Below are 11472 nucleotides of genomic sequence, written 5' to 3' on the forward strand. Positions count from 1 at the left end.
TGGGCCTTGTCTTTTTTCTTTCCCCCCCCTGCTGTTTCCAGTCCTAAGGAAGCAGAGGTCTACCATTGGCTCTGTGACCGGCTGCAGAAACGGGTGGAACGATGGGTAACTGCACAGGCTCCGTGTCCAGGAGACGGGCTGAAACTTCTGCAAAGGAGAACAGCACGGAGCCCATCCTTGGACCCATATCTGAGGTGAAAGGGTGGCTGGTACAGCTATGGGCTTGGTATCTTGCATCCAACAGACACTTTTTAATAGCAGGTACAAAAACACTTCTTGTACCTGCCAAAAGGTAGATCCAGGAAGATCCCCCACCTCCTTAGCCTGCTGGCAGAGGGGGAAGGAAAAGTAAGTTCCAGCACTCCCACTGGGGGAAGGTTCAAGCCCTGTCTGACTTCCCATCTCCAGGCAAAGATGAATGCAGGGGAGGAATGACTCTCCTTGGCTCTCTCAACAGCATTACCAGTGACAGCATGCCAGCCTGGCTTCACTTCCTCTTCGATCATCAGAAAGGAAGTGACGAGAGTCCCTTTGGGAATTCAGACCTCATGTTTCTTTAAAAGCTGAAGAAGATAAAAGGCGGTTCTAGAAAGAGCAAGAGTCTTATCCAGCAAGGAACAGGAACTTTATTTAATTCTACTTCATGCAGAAGCATGAAAGAACCCCCAGTTTAACTTTGGCAAATTATCACAACAACAGAACAAAAAATATCAAGCAGTCTACACAGAATGGTGAAAACGCCAAGGGTAACAGGACCCCACAGCTTTACTGCAGAATACGTGCGTTTGGGAGCTTCGCTTTGGCTACGTCACGTGTAACCATGTCATTAAATAAAGGTAGTCTTTCAAATCACTTCTTCACTTCTCCAAGGTCCTCAATGCTGTCATCATCCACCTAAGACAAAGGAAGCATTTTAAGTAGCAAGAAAGCACATCATCTGCTTTCTACCCAAGTAACTGAAGAGGAGCTCCTTTCCTGATAGGCAGCATGTCATACATAGGGCATGACCTTATAGATCACTTAGGGAGACACTGGCATTTAATGAGCAAAATGAAAGAAACCAGGGAGATGTTTAAGAGATCTATCCAGGTACTGAAGTGTCCCTCATCCCTGCAGTTTCCAAAGGACTTTGTGTTACCAAATTATGAAGCACTAGTGGTTTGTTTTTTGTTTTTTTTGGGGGGGGGGGGGTTGGAAGCTGGGAGAAATTCTTAGGCTTCATGCATCTATGAAGGATTACAATGAACGTAGAAGTGGTCACACAGTCTTCACTGAGGGCTCTTACTTTGATATCAGACATTTCTGTGGCTAAGTGGGGATGGAAAACAATTTTCAGACTCATATATCAAAGTCATGGGCTGCAGCCTCACAGCTACAGAATGGAAGATTAGGATCTGGATTTAAAAAAAAAAGAAAAATGATAAACTAAGATCCTTGTTTACCTCAGGCCACTTCTCCTGTATTACATCAATAATGTCATCTGTAAAGTCTCCTTGAATGATGATTTCATCCTCTCCTGTTACTGAGGCACCACAGGAGAATTTCTGAGCAAAAAACCGCTGTGCTTCCTTAAGATCGATTTCTGTTTACATAAGAAAGTTGGCAGAAATAGAAGTCAGCATCATATGCGTTTCTTCTTAAGCTTAACCCCCAAAATGTAAACCCTGCTTTAATTATGGAGGCAATAGGGTCAGCTCTGGAATTAACCTGCATCAACATTTCTAGTCAAAGCAGAACCATACCCTGTCACCCATGTATAAGATCATGTATTCCCAAATTTGGCCTAACTCTTCATGGGACACTTTATTTTAAATGCAACATTTCTTCAAGTGGCCCCAAGACATTCCTATTTTGGGGACGTACTAGTGTGTGGTGGCAAAGAATTAATTTTAAGAAGTTTGGTTAGCATGGAGTCATTGTCACTTAAACTGACCCCTCATAAACCAAGTTATTTAACAAGAGGGGGGCCACATTGGGTTTACTAAAGTGCATCAAGAAGAAGCTGAATCTTTGTTTCTATTAGCTTTTTAAAAGACAATCACAAAGAAAATAAGGACTTTTAAAACAGACAAAGGTTATCTCAGGAAGAAAGAAACGGTTATACAGACTGAAGTTATACCAAGAGAAGGGGGAATATTTTAAATGAAGATTATTATTAACAACATTAGACCCTGTTTGCAAGCAGCTGCAGGCTATAAAGACTTATTAGTTCACTTTACACTAAGTCTTTTCTATAGCATATAAATGCTCATAGCACTTAGATCAAAATCAACGTAAAAGGTAACAGGACAGGTTTACGCAAATGTTGCTGTTCAGACATTGTAGATAAAAGAGAATACTTGGCTTGCAGTTGATATTTAAGGAGGGCTGCAATGAAGCAGAGACAAGAGGAGAACAAAAACATCAGTAAAGAAAGAGGTGGTACCAAGAGGGGAAGAAGAAAATGGCTTGGCTGTTACCCATCTCTTCCCTTATATCGTTAACTCACAAAGCATGAAGAACCGAGTTAATCGAAGCAAACAGCAAAGCCAGCAGGCACTGGAAGTGTTCAGCTGGCAAAAATCAACTCACCAAAAGTTGCAAGGCCGCACACTCTCGTGACATACTTTTTCTTTGCTCTTGGAATTTTTGCTATTGTCACTTTCTGTGGAACAGTCTTCTTCTTCTGTTTTATCTGACCTCTGCCACCTTTGAGATCACACAAAGTTAGGTCAGTATCTACAGAATGCTCTATGTGCATTACAAACAATAGGCATTTGAGATGCCATTTTTCTTCCCATATTATGGTAGCTGAAAGAATTTGCCTCCCTTCACTTGAATTTGTAAATCTATATTCATTGTGTATGTGTGCATAGTTGGACAACTATGGACAACACTCAATCCTGCAATATTATAAGAAACAGTAATATATACATGGCAACAAGGCTGTAGCTTTAATTTTAATTTTTTATTTCTACTCAGAGCAGTGCAGTGGCTGAAATATATTAGATTTGAGAAGTAATTTGCAGTGTTCCTAACAATGGGATTTGAGCAGACTTCTACAACCTTAACTCAGTTTTTTAAATGCTGTGAATTACAGGCACATATAGTCACTTGGAACGTTACACACTCCCACACAATGGGCCTGGTTAATGTTAGTCTTCCCTTCTGAGATTTGCCTAAAATAGTAATTTAAATGAGAAACAAATCTACATGGTAAGCTTTCTGTGGACTCTGCATCCCTAGGCTTTCCCTCTAATATAGGGGCAGGCAATTATTTTAGGCAGAGAGCCACTTACTGAGTTTTGGCAAGCCATCAAGGGCCGCATGACAGGCAGCCCAGGGCAGATAAATATTAATTTTCTAAATGTTTTAGGGGCCCTGTGGGCCAGATAGAATGGCCTGGCAGGCTGCATCTGGTCCACATTTTGCCCACCCCTACTCTAACAGATGTCTTGTTCCCCCTGTGGCAAGGCACCGTAATAGCACTGGCTCCAAGCAGGTACTCCTGATAGCTGTTGGCCCATCTGCTCTGGTGAGAAAACTAATAGAGAAAACCAAAGTTAACTAGACCAATGTAAGCGTGCGTTTGTCCAGGCATCAGTTCCACATTTCTGTGTAGGATTCTAGTACCTGATGCCAATCCAAATTAGCAAAAGAGCATTGCATCTCTTCAAAACTGACCCCAGTTACCAGTCAGCTGAACTTTTACAAGCTTCTACAACTTATTTGCCGTTTGTTTTTAGGTCAGACCTGAGCCATCAGGCATTAACTGTCCTGAGCGATGCACACAAGATGTCCACGCAGCCCATCAGGACTCCTGGGGCCAGATTACGATCTCACCCACCGCATTGCAACTGCCCAACCATGAATGAGTTATTCTACTTGACACCAGCATAATCAGGTTCAGGCAGACTCTCAAAGCCAAGGTAGCTACGGTCTTTGGAGGCCAGGAGTTCTCCTGCCGAGAGAAGGTGAGGCTTAGAAGAGGGTTTTTGTCATCAAAACCTGCGGGGCTTAGAGAGGGAGGGAGACCAACAGGTTTTATACCCAGCCCTGCTCTCTTCAGCAGTGACAGAAGCCGCCCTGGTTTGGAAGCGTCTCTGAAGCTTTTTCCCCTCAAAGGCTCAAATATTTTTTTCTTTAACTCCAAGCTCTCTGGGCCAGAGCTTGCCAACCACTTACATTGTGCTCAGCACTGCACAACAGAGGAGCAGCAGTCCTGACTGGGGTCCTCGGGATGTTACCATATAATAAATGACTAATAACTAGCCAGGTGTCACCCATCAGGGGGGTTTCTTTTGCTGCTGCTTCTGTTTTTCTGGTTCTTTTTGGTCCCCCTAACTCCCAGTAATAAATTTCTTACTGCCTGACCCACCCAAGCCCAATCACCCTAACTCCTTGCAAAATTTCAAATTCTAGAAGAAAAGAACTAAGCATTTTAAAACGCACACACTGGAAAATAAGACTGGATTGCAATATGGCCCTATTATTTGAATGCTCATTTAATACAGGGGGCAGAATTGACATCTGTGGATGAAAAGTCCAGCCCACATAGCGCAAAGGATTGTTTTGCCCCACAAATCCTTCTAAAAAGGCAAACATGACTGGTTACCAAGGCATTAACAGCAGTGAGACAGAGAACTCAACAACACATCTGCAACTACATTCAGCCTTAAAACTGAAGCTTACTGAGTGATTAGCAGTCATTTATGGAGAGCCATAGACACAATGGGCACCTCACAAGCAAATATGTATTCATAATTATTCAGATCTGAGATGGAAAGAACGTTAATTACTTTGGGTAGACAATTCACATAGATCAGTGTTTAAGTCACTTGCAAATTCAAGCGTGAAAGATACCCCTGGGAGCCTGCTATTAGTATTGCCAAAAAAGGACACTGCAGTGAGTGCAAGTAATTCCATTACACGTCACCTAGTCAGGAAGCTAAACAATTCAGTGTGCACGTATGAATTGTGTTCTGGCATTTTTTTTTCCCTGCGTGGCACACAGGAGGAGGAAACCAATGCTGGCAGCGTTGCTAACTCCTGAAAGAAAAAGCTTGCCCAGCAAGTCTCAAGACAGTGGTAGCTGTTGCTAGGCAGACCTTCTACAGTAATCAGAAACTGTCACTAGACAATTTCCCAAGTACTGTACGTGGTAATGGATTCAGGATCCTCAATACACACACTTCGTCACTAGGCATCCCATAAAGTTGCTGGGAACAAAACAGTTCAATCGACAACACTGGAGCTTAGCTTTACTCTCCATGAGATCTTTTCAGCTACTGCCACAGTCCAACAGAAAGGGAGTATTTCAGGACACATTCTTAAGATGTCAGTAGAGACGGCAACATATGACATAACAGTCTTCTCTGAATAAATGTCAGCACTAGCCTGAATGGTCAGGAAAGCCAGACTGGGTCTTTCGATACTCTCACTACCTTAATTTTAAGATGTGCAACACTGTGCAGACAATTCTTCTGCTATCCAGTTCCAGGGATTGCAATCCGCTTTGAGCATCTCAGCCCCAGTGAGGTCTAAAAAGGGCCCAGAGGGTGGGAAGCTGTGCTAGCGTAGCTTATCCCAGAAGATTATCTTTGGGTAGACAGAATTCCCCCGACCACATATAAAGCAATACCACAAGCGGCTACTTAGACCTTGCCTCTCTTTTGCTTTTTCTTCTCTTCCTCTTCTCCTGCTGTTCCTTGACCTTCTCCTACCCCAGGTTCTTGTCTAGGGGAATTTTCTTTATAAAGGAAAAAAAAAAAAGAAAAAAGAAAAAAACTAAATTAATAGTGGACTGGCACACACCTGAAATACGAGATGCACAATCCTCTCGCGGTAACAGTAAGACATGATGTTAATTCCTCTTCTGTTAGTTCAGCATCCCCCTCTGGAGACACTGGGGCTATCTATCTGATGCTTTAGATATATTATAAATTAGTAAATTATATTCCCAATGTTCAAGAGAGACCTTAGCTTGAGGATAAATTCACCAATCCAGAAGCCTCTTCATATAACAGATGCACAGAAGTTCACCATTGTCATTCCAAATGTGACTACTTCTTAAACACACCTCTGTTTCTGTAATCCTACCTGTTTAGACAGGTTGAATTTCCCATTTTCCACCTAAGGTAATTTAAAGTGGCTTAAATAACCCTTATTGGTTAAAGGGATGTGACATTAACTGAATAGATGATCAACAGCAATAGAAAATTTCTAACCCTTCCAGAGACCACACAAGAGAATTAAAGTACTCTCACCTGTTGCCAAACTAGTATTTTTAAGGTATCCAAAAGGGGTTTTACAGTCTCCAAAAGAGAGAATCTGTATTTTAGACTTGGCACGATAGAAAGAGATAGGGCAGTGAGGAACGTGCAAGGTTACTGCAGCACAGTTATGTGAATCACAGGAAGGCAGTAAAATATTCAGGGTCAGCAGCAGGCTGCACCACAATTTAACACGATTATTATTAGCCCCAACTGGAAAACAAGGAAAGATGTTCTTACCTACTGTAAGCTTTGCAAACTCATCTGGAAAGTTCTTCTCTAACCACTGCCTACATTTAGCCACATCAGGCATGTATTCACAGTACTGGAAAGAAAGGGCACATGCACATTGTGAACCAGGAAACTACAGGATGCAGCACAAACACACACAGCACAGTTCTGTTAGCGGGCAATTTAGCAGCAGGCTCATGGCATGATGCACAGGTAACATTTTCTCTGACCTGACTGCATGTGGGGATGGGAAACAGAAACAAGCAACACAGGGCTTGTCCAACCTGTTTGGGATGGGACTTTGTGCCACCTCGCAGGAAGCCAGAGAGTTTCTTAGAGACCAAGAGGTCCATTTGCCAGCCAGCTTAGCTGCCTCTCTGTTAACTGATTAAACCTAAGCAGTGACTAAAGCTGTGTGGTCCTCAACCAAGATACCAGCTGTGGCATGGAAATCAAGAGGAAGTACTGTAGGCAAAGCAGCACTGTGGGGACACCGAGGGGAAAACAAACAAGACTGAATGAACTCACCTCTGTTGGCAATGAGCAGACTGGGGAAGGAAGAAAGAGACTGTTAAATTTAAATGTCCTTGCTGGGTATCAAGAACAACCCCTTCATCCTTCTAGTTTAGACAGCTTCTCGCACCATTACAATGACTTCTTAAGTTCGAAGGCATGGCAGAGAAGGACCTTTACAGACTAAGATACATAGGCAGAGCATAAGCTTTTGTGAACTCAAGTTCATGTCATCAGGTGCTGTGCTACCTACCCTGTCTTCCGACTTAAGTCAGACTGAACACAGCTAACTGCCTCTCTCCTCTCACGTTAACCACACTGGGTTGCTAACAAAGCAGAGCACAGGCCTGCGTTACTGATTTTACCTCAGAAAAGGCAAGTTACCAAAGTTCATGCCCCTCTAAAGTTATCTGAATTACCGTCTACTACATCACGTCCTAAAACAGAGGTGACAAGAATGAGACTTGTATTCCAAGGTGTTCACCAAACCAGTATCAATTTTCACTATCTTTTGCATTCAAGCAGTTACCTTTCCTTGTTGATGGAGCCCAATAGTAATAGCATAGGGTAAGAGGAGCAAAAAACCAGTGACAGTGATCATATAATCTGTGCTCTGCAACTCTTTACCTATTTTGCACTAATGAAAATGCATTTGCTCAATCCGAAGGTCCTAAATTCAGCCTTCAAAGAAACCGATGCTCACTGCAACGTGGAGAGCGGCGCACTCCAAGAAGGGCTGGTGAGACCCGGTAAGGTTTCGCCCTCCTTAATTCCACACTAATATGGTTTTCAGGAACGAGCCTCACCGTGCCAGTTTCTTCACCTGCAGGCGACACCCAAGACCACTGCAACTTCAACATTTATATAAGACTAAGTCAGGATCCGAGTCTTAGCAACCTCACGTTCGGGTGTCTCATATGAATGAATTCAGTAGCTCCAACCTCGCTTGTCTCAACTTAGCTTTATACACGTGTTAACTGCCTTGAAAACTGATGTGTCAAGGGCCTAGTCAGAGCAAGTAACCCAGAAGTGTGAGCACGGGACTTCCCTTCAGGTGCAGAGTCACTTAATGTGCGCAGAGTCACAGCAACCGTAACTCTGGACTGACCACCTTACCCAGGCCTTGTACCACGGGTGACCTGGCCCCCTTGTCTGCCATAGGAGCACAAAAACTGCCTGTTATTTAGTCAGACCCCAGGTCTATCCCACCCAGTCTCCTGTCACGCAGTCTCCCGGCACCTTCTTGTCTACACGCTCCCGTTCCACAACCCCACCGAATCCTGGGACCTCCTAATCACTCTCCTTGGGGCCCAGCCACGCCAGCTTGACCGGGAGGGGGCCGCTTTCCTGCCCCCGGTCCAATCCCGTCTCCGAGCGGAGTTTCGCTGGCTCCTCGGCTTTGCTCCCCACCATACCTCCTGGGGCTCTGGTTATGACCGCGCTCCCACCATCATGACCTACGAAACTATGACCCCAGCCCCGTTTCCCCTCTAGCTGCCCCCACTAGTCACCTGACGCCTACCCACGGCCCCGGCCCCACGGGCAGCTGCCCACGTGCCCGCCGCAGGCCCGCGTGGCGGGGGCCGGCCGAGCTGGGCCCCCCCCCGGACTTGCCTCCGCAGTAGAGGACGCGCAGGGGGCAGTCGGCGTCCACCCGGGCGCTGCTCCGCGGGTCCCCCCGGCCGTCGGGCACCGCGCACTCCGCCACCTCCGCCGCCATCGCGCCGGCCCGAGCCCGGTAGCGAGAGCGGGTCAGGCGGGGAGCCGGGAGGGGGTCCCGGCCGGGTCCCGGCGCGCAGCACGCGCTCGCCCCCGCGGCCCCTCAGGCCACAGTGAGATGGGACGAGGCAGCTCCCTGGACCCAGCAGCACCGCATGCGAGATCCCGCGAGAGCAGCGGTCTCTCGCGAGAGCTCGGAGGGGGCCGGGTGACGTCAGCGAGACGCTTGCTCGGGGAGGCGGGGGGCGGCTGGGTTGGGTTTGTTTTGAGCCTACGCGGCCGCCGTAAAACAAAGGCTAAGTGAAGCTAAGCAGGGCCGCGGAGGGGAGGCCGGAAGGAGGCCCGGGCGCAGCCTGCAGTGAGTGCGGGCGGGGTGACCCTCAAGGCCCCTCGTGCTGCCTGTAGCCTGCCCACGCGAAACTCCTCCCCCGCAAGCAAACTCTGGCTGTGCCCATTTTACAGACGGAGACTGAGGCAGGGAACTCCATGCCGCTGCTGAGACCGGGGTATGTCCACCGAGTTAGGTCCAGCTCTGCAAGCATGTGGGCCTGAGGACAAAGCCAAACAAGAGTCTTTGCCTCAGTTAATACCCGATAGCTTGCAAAAAAGAAGTAGTTACGCGAGTAGATGTTTTGTTCAATTTTAGGCTATGCGACTTGCCCAAAATATCATAGGAAGCCTGGCAGCAAGATCGGGGTGTGATTCCCAGTCTGATAACTCTTAAGTGCTAGGGAAGAGTAATACACTTAGGCCTGCCTTCTCTTTCTTGACTGGGCCACACACAGTGTATACTTCTTGCTGACAATCAGCTGTGTGTCTGCAGAGACTTCGGAGAGACGCACAGTCTCTTTGTCGTCACACACCCAAACATGCTTACTATTATTTCTGCAAACCAAAGAACCTTTTATTATGTGTGAATAAAAAGGCTTAAGTGCAGAGAGACCTGAATTTCCTCCTTCCTCATTGGATTTGACATGTACCTTAAGAAATGAAGCAGTCATCATCAATTTTGGAATGGGAACAGACTTCAACCAGGACGTAGGGTATTGCTGCCAGAGTCTTGGTTGGGGCTGCTCAGCTTTCTTCCCACCTGATTTGATGATTTTATTAGTCATGGTGCCTGTAACTGAAGAAAGCTGGTTAGGCCCTTTGACGCACCACATGTAATGCTATGTCCTATTGTCAGTCTTAAAAAACAAACTTAGCAGGCAGTGCCTATCATTCTCAAATGTCCCATTAAATCAACCTGGCTAAACATTGATTGATACACAACACTTTTCATCCCTAAGATTACATATGTTCCTTCTGGACTCCCCTGATTTAATTCACATAGTGCAACTTTTGAAGCTGTTCCTGTTTTCAGGTGGTTCAGATTTGAACAAAGCTTTCCTGGGCCCAATTCCTGAAATACGTGCTCATGGGAAAATTCTCAATGTAATACTTTAGTTCAATTACTACAAATGTTTTCTGGTGAGAGACAGTGAGCAAATGCAGCCATCAATTTTACTGGAACAAAACCCAATAATTAGACAAGCAATCTAACCCTTTCTGAGATGGTCTTTTGAAGGCCTGGGCCTTTCACTGCAAGGGAAGTTTTGCCTGAATAAGTGCCATTGGATCAGGTGAAAATGCAGTTAGCTGAGCAGCTATTCATGCAAGTAGTTTTGCAAATAGCCCTACCGATTTCCCAAGCCTGCTTCGCAGTCAGCCAAAACGTCGCAGCCTGACCCTCAAAGATGCTCTTCTCTTCAGTACGTAGCATTACTGGGGCATTTTGGCATCTTGCAGCAGTACTGCTCAGTAGATCTGTCAAAGAAACAGATGCACAAACACCAACCTCCCATGCAAAAGCACTAAAGCATTGCGCTGTAGCAACCCTCCTGTACTGCAACATGCAGATGTGCCCCACGTGTCAGATATGCGGCTGCACAACAGGCGGTTCCATCTTTCTGTCCACTAAATACATCAGCCCAGCTCCTTCTCCCCCTGCGCATCCTAGAAGGATCCAGCAAGCGGCAACCTCACCTGGGTGCTGAGATCCTGCTAGCTACACCTGGCTGCTCCTTGCTCGTGCTTCCCTGACCGTGAACTGCGTTCCCATCCTCTCCAGCAGCGATGAGGGCCCCTAGCTTCCAAGGGCTGTGAACCCCACGCAGCAGGGGAGGCCAGGGGTCCCAGACGGTTCGGGGCGCTCTCCCTGCTAGTGCTGCCAGGGAGGAGGCAGCTGGCAGACCCAGCTCCCCAGGGCCTGGTTAACAGGCGCGGACAAGGTAGGCTTCCTGCCAAGGTGCGAAGAAGGGTTTATTTTGCAAGTCTATGTGTGAGTAAGAACACGAGTGCTGCTAGGGGCTGGGACAGACCCTGCGTCCCTCTTGTCCAGTCCTGCTGGTTTCATGTCCTGCTGAGAGGCAGGAATAAATCCCCGGGGACTTTCTCTGTGCCACACAGCAGTTTGCAAACGCCCTGCTCCCCGGGTAGGCGGCCCCTTCCCCAGCCCTGCAAGGACCAGGGCGCAGGGGCTCCTCGCGTGTGCGCAGGCGCGGGAAGCGCGCTCCGGGCGCCGGGGCGTTCTGAGCTTCGCGGCGCCCCGTCGCCCGGGTCATGCCCGCTACGGCAGAGCGGCGGGGTCATACTTGTGCTGTTCGCCTCGCCTCGCCTCGCCTCGCGAGCCCGCGGGAGCGGGGAGCCCACAGCCATGCCCCGCTATGCCCAGCTCGTCATGGGCCCGGCGGGCAGCGGCAAAGTGAGTGGGGCCGGC

At 47.3% G+C, this 11472-nt stretch overlaps 2 protein-coding genes across 2 annotated transcripts in view; one reads left to right on the top strand and one right to left on the bottom strand.

The window, feature by feature from the left end:
* Positions 1-601: 601 nt before the first annotated feature.
* DENR (density regulated re-initiation and release factor) lies at positions 602-8879 on the bottom strand. Its single transcript, XM_019538692.1, has 7 exons — positions 8610-8879; positions 7011-7030; positions 6492-6576; positions 5645-5728; positions 2572-2688; positions 1443-1582; positions 602-894 (listed from the first exon to the last, which is right to left on the bottom strand). The coding sequence occupies exons 1-7, from the start codon at positions 8713-8715 to the stop codon at positions 850-852; spliced, it is 597 nt and encodes a 198-aa protein (XP_019394237.1). The 5' UTR covers positions 8716-8879; the 3' UTR covers positions 602-849.
* Positions 8880-11333: 2454 nt separating this feature from the next.
* The window catches only part of GPN3 (GPN-loop GTPase 3), a 5896-nt gene continuing 5757 nt past the window's right edge, over positions 11334-11472 (top strand). The window contains exon 1 of the mRNA XM_019538693.1: positions 11334-11457. Coding sequence (XP_019394238.1) covers positions 11410-11457 — 48 coding nt within the window. The 5' untranslated portion in view covers positions 11334-11409. The remainder of the gene's footprint in view (positions 11458-11472) is intronic.

This window comes from Crocodylus porosus, unplaced genomic scaffold (genome assembly GCF_001723895.1).
Source record: "Crocodylus porosus isolate Cpor-Errol unplaced genomic scaffold, CroPor_comp1, whole genome shotgun sequence".
NCBI lineage: Eukaryota > Metazoa > Chordata > Crocodylia > Crocodylidae > Crocodylus > Crocodylus porosus.